This window comes from Sceloporus undulatus, chromosome 4 (assembly GCF_019175285.1).
Source record: "Sceloporus undulatus isolate JIND9_A2432 ecotype Alabama chromosome 4, SceUnd_v1.1, whole genome shotgun sequence".
Classification (NCBI taxonomy): domain Eukaryota; kingdom Metazoa; phylum Chordata; class Lepidosauria; order Squamata; family Phrynosomatidae; genus Sceloporus; species Sceloporus undulatus.
The window spans coordinates 72341040-72356793 of record NC_056525.1 but is presented as its reverse complement, the minus strand read 5'-3'; the positions used below and the strand labels follow the sequence as shown (position 1 = coordinate 72356793).

Genomic DNA, 15754 nt, shown 5'->3' with positions numbered 1-15754 from the left:
TCAAGATGGTTCAACCCTATGACAAAGACACAGCGATGTGAGGATAATAAGGCAATGGTTGACCATATCCCTGGAGATGAAAACGGTTCTCCTTGAGCAGATACGGAAATAGCATTGAGAAGGGCCATTTTATTTTCTCTAAATAAAGCTTTTCCTTTGTTTAACACTGAAAAGCAAAGCAGGGAAGGTTGGTGTGTTCTGTATGGTACTCACTCTGGCATCAGTGACCTTGAACTCTCGCAAAATGTACTGAGGCATGTTGTATTCAGCCATGGGATCCACCACGAAGTATTGGTACCGAGCAGAGCGCTCGGCTGGCCAGTACTGATGGCACTTCTCCTGAAAAGGAAAGTAAGAGCCATGACCTTGGCATTCAGTATTTGAATATTATGAAGTGACTAAAGCTAGGATATTCTAGAGTGGCAGTATTACACCTGAAGCTCCTAGCTCTAATAGAAGTAGCAAATCACTGGTTTGTTCCTCCCTTCCAGCATGATGTGATTGATTAGGCCTATCTCCCTCTTTTTACACCTCTGATTTCTGTGATGAACACTCAGCTCTTCCGTATCAAGTTACCAGGAAACTTCAGTTCTAACCAGATGTCCTCTTTTTGCTGGTTCTGGGCAAGTCCACAGAGCCAGGAACCTGAAACTCATGTCACCTCTTAAAGCTTAGAGAAAAAAGAAATTCAACACATTTTTATAGTTCCAGAGGAAGCCTGGCTTGCTCATTAAACAGGCCCCAGAGGAGCCTGTCAGGCCTGGAGCTGGAGGCTTGGTGTAATGGGTTTTACCTTTTCCACTGACATGAGTCTCCCCCAGTTCTGTGGGAAGGGAAGCAAAGACTGGGCCATGCATCTGGAACCTTATTGCCTAAACAGCTCAAAGTTTTATTCCACACTTATCCTAAAGCTGCTGCTTACCCTCCCCATCTCTCGCAGCTTGGTCAGCATCACCACAATTGTGGAGTTGTGCTCCCACAGCATCCGCCAGAAGTCCTCTGTGGTCTCAGCTAGGGGGCCCTGTGTGGCAATGTAGGCCTTTTGCTGCCTGCAACAAATAATAAAAAAATCAGGGTGGAGGCTGATTTTGGCACTATGGAGATGAGAAAGAGCTGTATACTTAAGAGAGGGTTGGTTGCATCTGCATCATGAAAACCATTTTTGCTCCCACAAGCTCTCTAGAGGCATTTTCACCATGTTTTTGGACCACCCCAGGTCATTTTAGGACCAGGAGAGGCCTTTTTATAACAACAGGAAGTGAGCTGAAGTCTCTACTGGCTCATTTCCTGTTTCCAAAAATGCTTCTCGGGGCCCAAAAAGCATAGTGAAATGCCCCCAACCCCTCCTAGAAGCCATTGGGGGCATTCAAAATTTTTAAAATTGAAATCCCTCTCAACACATTTTGCCCACCCCTGACTTACACCAAGGGGTAGAGGGGAAAACTACTATATTATTCGATCTTTGGTAATAGAGGCAGACCTAGCTACCTCTTTTATGTAATATTTGTTCCACAATCACCTGATGCACTATGAAAGTAGAGGTTTCCAAGCAGAAGCTGGTTAATAACATGAACGCCAATGCTCCTCAACTGACAAAAGGCATGCCTAATAAACTGGTATAACTAACACTGTAAGAAACACGAAGTAGGTTTTTTAAAATGGTTATCAGTTACAAGATTGCTATAAGTACTGATTGGTGTTTTGATGAGTGCCTTTTTCAGGGCTAGCAAGGACTGCATTACCACCCCAAAGTGTGGCATCAGTGCCACTGACAAGACACCAACTGCACTGCTGTTTTCACAAGATTCACAAAGCACCAAGCAAAAGTGTAGGCACTGCTCTTCTCAAACATACCTACACCCCCTAACTGTAGGCAATTTCCACATTGACATAAGGAAGAATATAAAATCAGTATCGTAGTTGTCAACAGCGGCTGTGACATCTTTATAGTACCACTGTGGGGCACTATAGACCCTTGAATATCATCCTAGAGACTCTCAGCCTGATCCATTCTCATTAAATCTCCACTGGTGCTAAAAATTAATGAATCTGTTGTAGGACAGCAGTAATGTGCGGGACAGAGATGGAAGCTGCTCTAAGGTGGATTTATAAGACATCATAATAGCTCGGGTGGAGGGGTGTGGGAGAGGAAACAAAAGCACTAATAAAGATGCAGCTATGGAGCCATCTACAGCACCTTGGGCCAATTGATCTCTTTAGATAAAGTGGAGAACGATTGCTCACTTCAAAAAAAGGGATTGGAAGAGATAAACTGTGGCCTGCAGGGATAGTTTAGGTAGGACATGAAATGCTACCACCTGCTGCTTGGCAAGCATTTTCACCAACATCCTTCTCCCAACAGTAGTAGCTCTGTTACAGCACTAGACACATGGAAGTGGGAGTTCTAAAACAACCTAGGTAACTGAGATCTGAAGCAGGAAAATGGCCAGCAGCTCATCTGTTCTTCTATCCCTAGCATGGCAGGCTAGAGACCTGGCTTTGAGTTAGTTTTGTAGTAAAAAATCTCTGCTACTGATATGCCATCTTTCACACTGCCAATTTACTACTGCTTTTGTGAACTCATGAGGTGTTTTGGGAATGAGAAAGATGCAGGGAAGTGCTTCATCCTGTGCAGAATGCTGTCTTTCTCAATGACCCTGAAGTCCCCTGTAGTAGGCAAGTCACAATGGAGACCAATCAGTCCTCCCTTGTGCAAGATGGATCTATATCTAATTTGATGGGTTAAAATGTGTCTCTCCTACAAATACTGAAGCATTGGAATCAGCCTTGGAAACATATTCAGGGCTGACCATGTTGCCTGTGCAACAAAATACAACAAACCCCAAATCCACAAAACTGATACCTTTACTGGATCAACTAAAATGCACAAAATGCAAGCTTGCATGATGTGTATTGTGCATTTGGCCCGTACAGACAGGCCAAAATAAAGCTGCTTCGTGTCACTTTGGTGATATGCTGTTTAAATGCTGAATGTGTCCTAAGAGACCAGAAGCTGCACCAAAGCCATGCTCCAGTCCTAAGGACTAGAGCGCAGCTCTGATGCAGCTTCTGGCCTGTTAAGATGTGTGTGTCATTTAAACAGCTTACCTCCAAACTAACCTGAAGCAGCTTTAAGTTTCAATTTATTTGTCCTGATCCAGTCCATTACTGACAACAGACATTGGTTCAGTCAACAATCAATGCAGAGAAATAGAAGCCAGTAACAAAAAGGGACAAGAGACCTCTTCCACAAGATTCGAGAAATCAAAGAGAAATTTAAACCAAGGATTGGACATGTTCTACGGTCAGAAAAGGAAGCTGGGATGACTAAATTGAGACTGTCGTACTTTGGCCACATCCTGAGAAGGCATGAAGTATTAGAAAAGACAATGATACTGGGAAAGAGAGGAAGACAACGGGCCAGATGGTTAAACTTGATCAGAGAGGCCATCGGTCTGAGCCTGAAGGACCTGAGAAGGGCAGTCAAGAACAGGGATTCTTAGAGATGTCTCATTCACAGGGTCGCCATGATTTGAAGTAGAGTTGAAGGCATAAGAAAACAAGAAGGAGAAAAACCTGCTTCTCAGATATAAATATTACACACAAAAAGGCAATCAACAGTTGTAACATTTCTACTATAGGAATATGAGAGGATTCCGTCAGATTATTGGTCCTTCAGTTCCAGTACTGTTTGCATTGACTGGAAGTGGCTGTCCTATACAGGATTTTTTTTTTTTGTGGCCCTACCTGGAGATGCTGAGGATTGAATATGACCTTGTGCATGCAAAACATATGTTCTACCACTGAAGAAAACCCCCTTCCAATTTGAAATGGTGAAGGGTCTGGGAACCATATCCTATGAGGAATGACTAGGGAGCTGGGGATGTTTAGCCTAGAGAAAAGAAGGTTAAGAAGTCATATGATAGCCATGTTTAAATATTTGAAGAGATGTCATATTGAGGAGGGAGCAAGCTTGTTTTCTGCTGATCCAGAGAACAGGACCTGGAACAATGGATACAAGCTACAGGAAAAGAGATTCCACCTCAACATTAGGAGGAACTTCCTGACAGTAAGGGCTGTTTGACAGTGGAATGCACTCCCTCGGAGTGTGGTGGTCTCCTTCTTTGGAGGTCTTTAAGCAGAGGCCGGATGGCCATCTGTTGGGGATGCTTTGATTGAGAGTTCCTGCATGGCAGGGGGTTGGACTGGATGCCCCTTGTGGTCTCTTCCAACTCTACGATTCTATTTTGGCCTGTCTGTACAGGCCCACTGTTATGTGGATTTGGGACCAGCTTTGTATGAAAGCCCCACTGTAGGTGCAAAGGTCTGGGAAGTGGACTATATAGAGTGGTTTGCCAAAAGTAGCTGGGTTAGGGAAAAAATGGAGGAGGGAGTAACCAATACCTGCAATCCACAGTCTATTACCAATAAAGCCCAAGGCAGGAAAAAAAAAGATTACAAGATTCAAGGTGGACAATTTTTGGTGGACGGAGAGCTGCATTGTTCCCCTACCCCATCAGAGGCCACACCACCTCCTGCTGCTGTTGAATTTGCTTGGCAACAACAGGAAAAAGTGCTCCTCAGATGCCTTGTTTCCACTTTCAACCTCCCCCCCCCCTTTATAACAATGTGTGCAGCTTTTTCATAAAGCAAAAAGTACACTTCTGGACCACAGTTTGTGTTGTAAAGAAGACCCACACATTGTTTTAATGGGAAAATACTATTTTTTATCTTGCTGCCCCTGTTGCAATGTCAAATAAATCACTGGCAGGGACCTGACAGGGAGGGACACAAGAAATGCTGGGATGGGGTGCATGTGGCCCACATGTTAGTCCTATACTGCTGCAGGGAAAGAAAAAAGCTCCAGTGAAGGGCAGATAATTGTGTACTAATCAACTGTACAGTACTTGGCAGAAACACTCCACTTGAATATCAAGAGGACAGAACACACCATCTCAGAGGAAAGGTTCAGACCTTGGTTGCAATTACTGCTTTACCTGTAGCCATCTACAAAGCTGGCATTGATATAATCTGAGCCCTCGAGGCCCCGGATCGGCTGCAGACAAACTCGTGTCAGCTCATAGGGCATGATATTCACCAGACGATTTTTAAATTTGTTGCATGGGAGGTTGGCACTGATGAATCGTGAGGTATGTGCTTTAGAGTTGGCAAGGAGCTGTAAGGGGAAGATAAACACTAGATCAGAGAGGGGCAGGGGCATGCTGGATCCATGTACTGTGGAATCGTGACCTCACAATGTTCAGTTCCTCCAGACAATCCTACCTTAGCACTTCATCATGGCACAGAGGTGGCCCTGGCATCTTGAAGGTTATATCAACGAAACGTAACCTCTGCCAGATTTTTACAGAACTTTGGCCTCAGAGGTGCACCATCTGTCTGTCTGATGGGCCAGTTTGCTGAGAGGCTCACTGTCAGAAGCAGATCCATGACAACTGAAATAGTTGTGGCCTGTTTCTCTGGTGAGAGACCTGCATTTCTAAAATCATGGACATTCAAGAATATTCAAGGTGCTTATTTATTCCACAATATTTAACAGACAGACAACTGTGGTGGAAACATCCTATGCTTGGAGACTAGTTCAGGCCAGGAGACTACATGTATTGTAAATGTGTATGAGAAAGAAGTTGTAGACATGTCTGTCAGGACCCACCTCAGCATTCAGAGCTCATAACTAAGATTGCCTCCCTCTGAAGAAGTAAGGGGCCAAGATTCTCTGATGGCTTCGAGCACCACTGAGCACTACATGTTCTGTGATGCCTATCCAGAGACCACTTCCCCAGAAAATATCATGCCCACCAAGACTCCAATACTTGTGGCCCTGCTTTCTTGTATCATCCCCTCCTCCACATTCTAGCTGTGGACTCTCCACCATCCCCTCTAGGATCTCAGTCTTGGTTGGAACTGCCTGTCATGAGCTGATATTTATTGTTGGCTACCTAGTCCTACTGGTCTTCATCACTTTGTTTGGCAGAGGAAACTAGGGCATTGTCTCACTGGAGCAGAGTAAGATAGCCAATAACTGGTGGCACCTTCCCCATTTCCTCTTCTTTGCTACTCTTTAACACCAGGCTTTCATTCAGCCAGCTACTGCACACCTGCATTCCCCTCTGAAAAGGAGTGGGTATTGCCCCAGACAGAGAAGTTACCTGAACATAGCTTCCCATAAGTGATTTTAGTGGTGAGGAAGACTAGGAGGACCTGATAAAGAGTGCTTTTCCCAAAGGTTCTGCCAAAATCTGGAGTTGGCATTGTTCAAAGTTCAGAGGCAGCACTGTTTTGCCTTCTGCTGCTTGTTCAACCAGGCAATGTTTTGAGTTTTGGATGCTGTATTTCTAGAGGTTATTTCCAGGATAGAGTGGGCTTCCACAGTCTGTTTCACAGTGTACGTACATGCTCTACTGCTCTCCACAGGAATCATCTTCCCTCACACTTGCTGTACAAATGCACATCATATTGGAGTATGTGGGCATTAGCAAAGCCTGCACCCCACTTTAAGAAAGATTGGTGTGAAGCTGCCACATATGTAGGTGGTAGTGCTGGCAAACACAATGACTTGGGACAAACCACTTTCTTAAACCGCATCAAAGTGCAAATGAAACCTGACTTTGGAGCTCCCTTTCCTTCTCTGAGGGAGAAGAAAGAGTGGCACAAGGCAGGGGGCAAAGGAGCTGTTGACATCTCAAATATTTAAATGGATGATCACTAATGCACAATCTGCTTCTGATTTTGGATGCAGCTCCAGCCACTCTGCAAAAGAGTGCTGCTGAGAACTTCACATCCATCTGCCTTTTTATATCCTTCCCAGAAGCTGCTAATCCAGGAGGGAAATGCTGAAGACACCCACTCTGCAATTCAAATATATTTTAATCATCTTCTACCTGAATTAAGAAATTTACAAAAGAATAATTATCTCTAGAAAATTTATATCTCCCTTCACCCCAGGAGCCAGCTCCTCATAATGGCTCACAGATCTGTAAAGGATGACAGACAGAAGTGCCAGTTCCAGCCATCCAGCCCAGTGATTGCTCTGCAGATGGTCCTCCACTCACCTTAAACTCCAGCTCCATTGCTGTTACACTCTCGCCTGGAGGTACCTGACTCAGTTTCTGGATGTGAGCAAAGAGGTTGCGTGCAGGCACTTCAGTGTTTCCACAGGTGGCTGCTTCAAGCAAGGCCTCATGTATGAAGATATACTGGTCTTCGGTCTGCACCATATAGTTTCTCTGTGAACGCATGCATGTCACATGCCCATAGATGTCAACTGTCTTCTCGTGCTTCATCCTCTCAAGCATGGCATCAATTACAATGAAACAGCCTGTCCTGCCCACACCAGCACTGTAAAAGCAGAGACGAAAACAGGAAATGATGCTTCTGAGCCAAATTTAAATCTTTACCATTTTCTGTTTCTTCTGTCCTGTTTTACAGTGGTATATAATCTTAATAGTCATTCTTTTCCTCTGAAATGAGTTTGACACATATGAACATATGTAACCTACACCACCCTGCAGTGCTCGCTCTTACAAAGCCCCTGATTTTACTGGACACAGGGCTGAACTCTAGGGTATGAACAACTTGCTGTTAATCCCAGTACAGAAACTAGCACAAGCAACAATGCACCAACAAGCAACCGGTATTTGACAGCTAAGAACCCTGCAGCAGGACATCACTGTGTTGCTACTCATATCAAATTCTTAACAGGGTTTTAACAGGGAGAGAGTGTGTGTTAATTATATAACACTCCCATCTGAACCAGAGCATGAAGGGAGAGCATTAAATACTGTTTCTAAAAAATTTGTGAGAACTGCAGTGATGAAGTGGTTTGTTCAGTAATAGTTCCCACTCAGCTACAAGAGATAAATCACTGGCTAGATAAGATACTGATTCCTAGTGAACTAATGTTTGTGGTTAAGCAGTTGTTTCTTTCATTTCAAATTGCAGGAGATTCTGCTTGCAAGTAGTTTGGCTGTGGAAACAGACAGCACATGCATACTGGGTGTGCAGAGTGATGCACATATAAATTTGTTCTGTCTGTGCAGGTACTAGTTGGAGTGCTATGTTTAGATTGTGCATGTCACTGTTCTGAATTATGCATATATCTCTTCTGAGATATTTCTTTAATGCCGTTGAGATTGTCTGTCTTGAAAACTGTTAGACTCAGATTTTAATCTCACATTTCATTTTAATATGTTGCAACAAGACTGAGTCTTCAGTTTCAGGTGGGAAACAGAAAAAGTCAGTAACAGAGCAGTAATTGCATATCTGTGGGTGCCAAAGTGTGCATATGGTATATGTGGAATATTGAGTCATCAATATTCTTGATACTGGATGCTTATGTGGAATTTTCCTCTGAAAATCAGCCTTTTACATCATTCTGATTTTTATAATATTATTGCTGTTTCACACAGAAAACACTGAATTAAGGGTTGCTGTGATTGGCATTGACTACAAAGTGCTGCTTATATGAACAGCAGTAGCAGGCTGTGTGTAAATTCCCTATAGGTGTAACACTGTGCCAAAACAGAGTCTAGCAAACTCTTCCCATCCCTTTGCTGCTGAAGCCTCCAAATATACATGTTCTCCAGTGTAAGCTTACCTGCAGTGTACAACCACTGGGCCAGCATCTGGGGGATTGCAGGCTTTTACCCGTCTCAGGAAAGCCAGAATAGGAGTTGGGTACTCTGGCACACCGTGGTCAGGCCAAGCCATAAACTGGAACTGCCGCAGCTCTCGTTTTTCACTAGACCCATTCTATGGGGGGGGGGGGAATAAATAAATACATGTGGCTGTGGGTCATGGCTTAATTCTCTATATTAGTGCTCAGTTACACACATATTCTTGATTCTAGTTTTGCTTTATGTCATGTTTACAGTTGGCTGCTATGACTTGTTGTGTCTTAGATTTTGCTGTATTGTATTTTTGTTTTGTAGATGGCTCTTGAGAGTTGTGGTTGAAGAAGAATTAATATATGTTCCAACAGCTGTTACTCAGACATCAAGTCTTCAAGCTTCACCCAAGTACACCAGTACAGTGATATCAGGTGTGACCTACACTGCAAGGATGGGAGGGAGAAAGATGTCTCTTGTTCTGAGTAAGTTGCATATGTCAAGTATGTGAGAAAAGTGAACAGCCTCACTATCCATGATGCTTGTGGTGCTGCAGCACCCAGCCCCAGTTCTCAAAGCTGGGTGGTTCCTGTGCACAAACCGAGATTGAACACAAGATGTTTGAGTGTGATCCTGGCAGAAAGAGGATTGTGTTATCAGTGAATGAGTGTAGTTGGGGCTTCCACTTTAGCCACTACTAGTCTCTTTTAGGTGATGGGTTCTCTCGCTCCAAAAGCATCTCTGAAAGAGCCAATATGCCTCCTTGTATTCCTCCCAAAGATGCATTGAGGTCTTGCATTTTACTTTCCCCTTTCCTCTCATACCTTATATAGGGCGAATGTCCGAACTGTGTAAGTTGCAAGTTCGACCGTGTCCAGCAATGTCACCTGGATCAAGCCATATGTCTCTGTACCACGCCCTGGCCAATATTGATCACACTTTACCTGCAATGAAACACAGGAAGGAATGGGTCAGTACCTGGGATGTGGCTTTTACTATACACTGCATGTGTCCCCAAATGCTTCACAATCTGTTTCCTACTGATCCCTGCTGTCAATTTCACATCCACCTAGTAAGAAGTAGTACCTGATGGAGTATAGAGACTTGGGAAGGTAATGTGGAAATTCTTTCATGTTGAATATACAGAGCAGTTATTTTTTATCTTCCGCAACTCATGCCACAAAACACACACACACAAATCCAGGATGACTGGATGGCCAGGGAGGGATTAAAGGAAGACAAGATTCTTAGTACTCAAAAGGAGGAACAAGAAGCAAGGGTGTTAATGGCCAAAAGGCAGAGAAACTGAGAGAAATGGTCAATTCAAAAGCAATTTCTTTCTCTGTAATTTTCTGTCCTTTCCCTGCTCTTTGGGAAGATTGGTATCTGTACATGAGCATACTCATCTCTCCTCCCCCTCAGTGGTGAATGTGGGAAGCCCGTCTACAGCCTATAATCCTCTGCTTGGGAATCTGCTAGGGTTGCTGTCATGATGGTCACTTGCTTTGTCATCCCCTTCAAATCAGCTAACAAGGGAGGGAGGATGCCATTTGTGGTCATGAGACAGTAGGTTCCTCAAGAAAGACTGACAGTAGTCTGAATCAAGGGAAGCCTAAGAAGAGAACAGATACCCAGGCTGGGACTCAGTAACAAGCCTGGGGGTTCTTCACTCCTTGGGATATTAAAAAAAGCTTCCAGAGAAGCAAACAGGCCCTGACTGAGGAAATTCAGTACTGTGGTCTCTATGCATTGGCAGATGTGCATTTATGTGCACAGGTTGTGTGTGTGTGTGTGTGAGAGAGAGAGTACAAACACCATCATAATCACGGCTACCATTGCCACCACTATCATAATCTATCTTTATATGCTGCTTTCCCCCCAAAACTGTGAAATACTCAAATAAACTGACTGGAAGAAGCCTCTCCAATAGGGTGGCAGAGAATGATGCTCTCTGTTGAATTACGTTTGAACTGTATGACTGGAAAGCTGCTAACAAACAGGAAGGTACGTAAGGCTATGATGCCATTCCTCACTTAGTTTCACTTTCAATTCCCCCACCCTTGAGATAATTCTGGGTTGGGTTAAAGCAGGGGTAGGCAACCTTTTTGAGCCGGGGGCCGGGTTGCTGTCCCTCAGACAACTGGGGGGCCGAAGCCCAGGTGTGTGTGTGGAGCTGCATGCCAGGGGAGGAGCTTCCACCCTTCCGGGGGCCAGACCTCCTCCTCTTTGCCGGCCCCTGACGGGGCACCAGGCCCTGTCAGAGGCCGGGAAAGAGCCGGTGGGGGCCGCCAGTGCTAGAGGCCTCCCCCTTTGCTGGCCCTTTTGCCATCGCTGGGGCCCTCCAAGAGGGCTCCTGCGGCGGCAGCGGGCCTCGGTGAAGTCTCACGTGACCTTTCTTGTGGTCGCGCGAGACTTCGCCTCTAGGCTGCCGCCATTTTGAAAAACAAAATGGCGGTGCCCAGGAGCCGGGTAAAGCTGCAACTGGCGGCAGCAGGGGCAGGCAGGGACAGCTGAAAGGCCTCCGTGGGCTGAATCCGGCCCGTGGGCTGGAGGTTGCCAACCCCTGGGTTAAAGACCAAGACTGCAACTAGGAATATGTTTCCTGTCTATGATTCTGCTATGGATGGTCTATTCAGGTGGAACTAAAAGCCCTTCTTCTTGCATTCCACTGAGAGGTAGTAGAACAAACATGCTTTTTCCTTCTACCACTGTATGAATTCAACTGAAGGCAGTTTATCTTCCATGATAATCTCTGTGTTTTCAAAACAAAAATATATTTCTCTTTGCAGTTATTCTGGTCCTCCTATTACTTGCTTTTCACCAAACCATGTCTTGCACTCTTCTTTTTTATGTGTCTACAGCTCAGTCTTCTGTCCAGCTAAGCCCCCAGTGGCTTGGCTATAGCAGAGGAATGTACCTCTACAAGGAAGAATGAATGGGGATCATCTGGGCCTATCCAAATATAGTATATGACATGCTTTCTCGATCCTTGCCCATCGAGGTTGATCGTTCAGGGAGGGGATGCAATAAAAACTTAGTTGCATCTCATAATTAATACATCCCTAAAAGAGGGAATATTTCCATCAGAACTGAAACAAGCGATAGTTAAACCGCTTCTAAAACAAACATCCTTAGATCCCCTGATGAGAAACAATTATAGACAGGTCTCCCTCTTACCATTTTTGGGCAAAGTGATCGAGAAGGCAGTCGCTTCAGGACTAGATACGGAGTTGAGACGGCCATAGTCACCTTAGTTGATGATCTCCATCTGGGCATTGACAGGGAAGCATGACCTTGTTGGTGCTCTTGGACATCTCAGTGGCTTTCGATACCATTGACCATGGTATCTTTCTGGAATGCCTGAGGGAGTTAGGCATTGGAGGCACTGCGCTCCAGTGGCTCTGATCCTACCTCTTGGGAAGATTGCAGATGGTGAAGTTGGGGGACAGCTGCTCTTCTAAAAGAGAGCTGACATCTGGCATTCCACAGGGCGCCATCCTGTCCCCCATGCTGTTTAACATTTACATGAAACTGCTGGGAGAGATCATCCGGAGATATGGGGCCTGGTGCTATCAATATGCTGATGACACCTAAATTTATTTCTCTATGTCTCCAACTGATGCAATGACTAAGGATGGCATCTCTCCTCTGAATGCCTGTTTTAAGTTGGTAATGGGCTGGATAACGGAAAACAAACCCAAGCTGAAACTTACCGGAAGAGATCCGTCTTATTACCACCTTAGACACCTTTAAGAAGGCTTTTAAGATGGATCTCTTCCGGCAAGTCTACCCCCCCCCCCCCAATCTTCTATAAACAACTATAAGAAGACACTTATCCTGAGTATGTTTATTTGAAATGAGATGTTGATATAGATATTTTATAGAACTGATATATTGTTGTGATTTTATGGATTGTATTTTATAAGACGTATAATTTTAACTGAACTGTAATTTTAATTTTATTGCTGTAATCCCGCCTCGAGCCGTAGGGAGAGGTGGGAAATATAAATAAAAACTATTATTATTATTATTATTATTATTATTATTATTATTATTATTATTATTGGTATGTTTTTTTAGGGACTACAAAGAACATAGAACACAGCCCAGTTAGAAATCAATAGCATTCTGCCTTTTAATTCAGGTTGTTTTTAGTGGGTGGGCTTTGTAGCCAGTCCTGGATAAGAGAGGAACAACATTTTAGTTTAGAATACTCACACTGTGGTACAAGTTCCTCTGCTTTCCAATAGCTGCTTATTCCAAAATTTGACACACACCCCCCCCCCCGGTGTTTGAGTTGCTTGGGTGCAACATGTTGTAAAGCTGGGGGAACTTATGGCCAGTTGGAACCCTGAAGCCACAAAGGTATATACTCAACAGGGAACATCTGCTGCCTAAGTGACCTGTGAGTTCTGTGACACAAAGAACAAACAGCTATAACACCAGGAAGGCCAAGTGGAGACCTGCCTCAGTCTAGTAGCCTCTTCTGCAAGAGTCTCTCTTTTCCTGCCAAACTCAGTGGAAACTGCATAGCTATATATGTACAAATACAAGACTAACTTTGAAGTAATCTATCCCTAGGTTTAATAGCACAGCCCTAGCTGGTAATTGAAAATTATTTATTCATGACCAGATAAGAGTCACTCACATTTTCTGCCAAATTTACCCATAATGTTTATGCCCCATTTTCAAGCTCTGTAAATTTTATGCTGAAGCTGATGCACGATGGCACTAAACCAGATAAGAGAGTCTTTCTTCTGGCATTGCTCGCTTCTCATTAATGTCAGGAACATGTTCACAACCTGGAAATTCATTTACTACTGGCAGTGCCCAGTGGCTGCCTCAACTGCTGGGAAAATTGAGGAGGCTCCCCCTTCATGCAGGTATTACAAAGGGAGAAAAGCTGCTTTAGAAAATAGTTATGCTAGACCTACAGCCTGCAAGACTAGGAATGTAAGGCTTTGTTATACCTGGGCCTGAGGGCACTTTCTATTTAGCAATACAGAAAGTGGGGAGAGGGCATAAGAAATTTCTTTTGAAAAAGGATACAATCCAGGAAGCTGGGCAGTTCCCCTGCATACACAGGGCCCTGGAGGCTCAGGACAGATTGAATATGTGGCTGATTCTGTTGCCAATTGCAAACACTTTGAAGGCAGTACAGTAAATGGATCTGCTACATGTGGCTTTTAGGTAGTGCACAAAATTGAAAGGTGAGATGATTTGTGTTGCCAAGCTGGCAGAATCTGTAGGCCATAAAAACCAAAGCACCTAACAGATTTTTTCCCCTGCAGACTGCTTCCCCTTCACATGATTTGGAAGCCTTTTGAAGCATCGAACTCCCCTAGTCCTAGAAACTAAAGTCCAAGGCCCTGAGACCCACACAAAGCATTGCTGGAGCTGAGAAAGTGGCTGCCACCTGCTACTGTCCCTTTGAAGCTCTGAGCTGGGAGACACACCTTTTGCTTGGAAAGAAGAAAGAGGGCAAGCTGGAGTGAGCATGGTAAAGATGGCAAATTTTAAAAAGTGCACCTTTGCACTAGGGAATGTAACCAAATACAGGATCTGTCCTTAACTCCTGCCTCTTTAGTAATTCTTTACCTATCTGTACTCTGAAGTGACTTTGATTCCTTATGTGAATATGTTTATCGTGTGCACATACCTTCGTCTCCAGGAACTATATTATATCTGTTAGCAGAGGCAGGTGTGTCTCTAAAAGACAGCAATATGAATATATCTCACTGCAGAAGAACAAGTGGGTAAGTGCATCTGCTGCTTGTCCCTGACCTGGCTAGATAGCAGGCTAGCTCACTGAAGTATGCCACCTCAAGGATGATACTGTATCCTCCTTCTTCCGGGATATAATTAGGAGAGGGAAGAATGGAAAATGTGCTACCAGGAGATAATGTGCATCTCAACAGCAGCAAGGCAGGAGACAGAAACAGGTACCCAAAGGGCTTCAGAGAACATGTTATCTTGGAGAAACACACTCTGTGGAGCATCTTCTGATAGCTGGATGGCCCCAGAGGAAAACAAACTGGACTTCAGATATTCATTTATTCTGACACTAAAGAAGGGGGTCATTTCTCTCTTACTTCACTACAAATGCTATTCCTAAAGTAAAAGACCTAGTCTGGTGTTCTATTTATTCAAGTTCCACTTAATAAGTGAAAACAAAAATTATGGCTGTGGATGAAATGCAACAATGTGGAAGCAGGTCCACTTGGAAGACTTGTTCCCTATCTAGTTATTTTTACAATTGTAAACACCTGAGTACAAATGGTGTGTGAGAGAGGTTGCCCTGGATTGCTAAAATTGTTGGAGCTGTTTCAATAACTCCTTCACTCACAGAATTGCATGCCATGTGAAACTGCCCTTACTTTGACGTCTGAAGCAGCCGTTAGCTGTTACTACATAAGTAAATTGGACATTAGCTTTAAGTTCATAAACACTTTGAGAGCCAACCTATTCCCTGCTCCTCCTCTGCTAAAATAGCCAAAAGGCTCCACCCTCCTTGGACTTGTTCTTAGTAGCAATTTTAGAAAAGAGTGAGTCAAACTTACAGCACAAAATGAGAATGCTGGTCAATCATCCTTGTGGAAAAGTTTTAACAATAGATTAGGGGTTTTGACTGAACAAAAGATTACTTGATAGAAGTGTATGTATAGGAAGAATAACTAGGAAAAACCTACAGAAACCTGTAAGCCAACTACAGTATAACAACAACAACATCAGCATGCGTACAAGTCAAAAAAAAGCTCACATCCTCCCCATGCACAATTAACTCAATGGAAAACTTTGCTACAGAATGCTGAGATGCCACCAGCACATTTAAAAAAAAAAGCAAATAAAATAGATGAAGGATCGAAATGACTACTAGTCACAGCATTAGATGCTAGAAAAAACGAACTTAGCATTGTTTTTATAATCTGAGAACTCTTCTATGATATCTGGTTGGTCAGTGTCAGACAGTCAAACATAGAGATCACTCGCCTGATCTAACATGGAAGTTCTTATTGTGCTCTGGTACAGGCAAAGTGAGAAATGTGTAAATTCAGATGATGAGAGACTTGTATGAATGCCTAAGTGGCAAGAGGAGATACATTTTGTGTGTGTGTGTCCCCCCCCCCCCC

The 15754-nt window shown here is 43.9% G+C and overlaps 1 protein-coding gene across 13 annotated transcripts in view; it reads right to left on the bottom strand.

Annotated features, from left to right (window-relative positions):
* PTPRF (protein tyrosine phosphatase receptor type F) overlaps nt 1–15754 on the bottom strand; it is a 581399-nt gene that overhangs the window by 4806 nt on the left and 560839 nt on the right. For all 13 annotated transcript variants that reach the window (XM_042463894.1, XM_042463898.1, XM_042463897.1 and 10 more), the window contains 6 exons: nt 9449–9568; nt 8615–8769; nt 7071–7356; nt 4998–5176; nt 923–1049; nt 214–339 (listed from right to left, as the gene is read on the bottom strand). In XM_042463894.1, coding sequence (XP_042319828.1) covers nt 214–339; nt 923–1049; nt 4998–5176; nt 7071–7356; nt 8615–8769; nt 9449–9568 — 993 coding nt within the window. The remainder of the gene's footprint in view (nt 1–213; nt 340–922; nt 1050–4997; nt 5177–7070; nt 7357–8614; nt 8770–9448; nt 9569–15754) is intronic.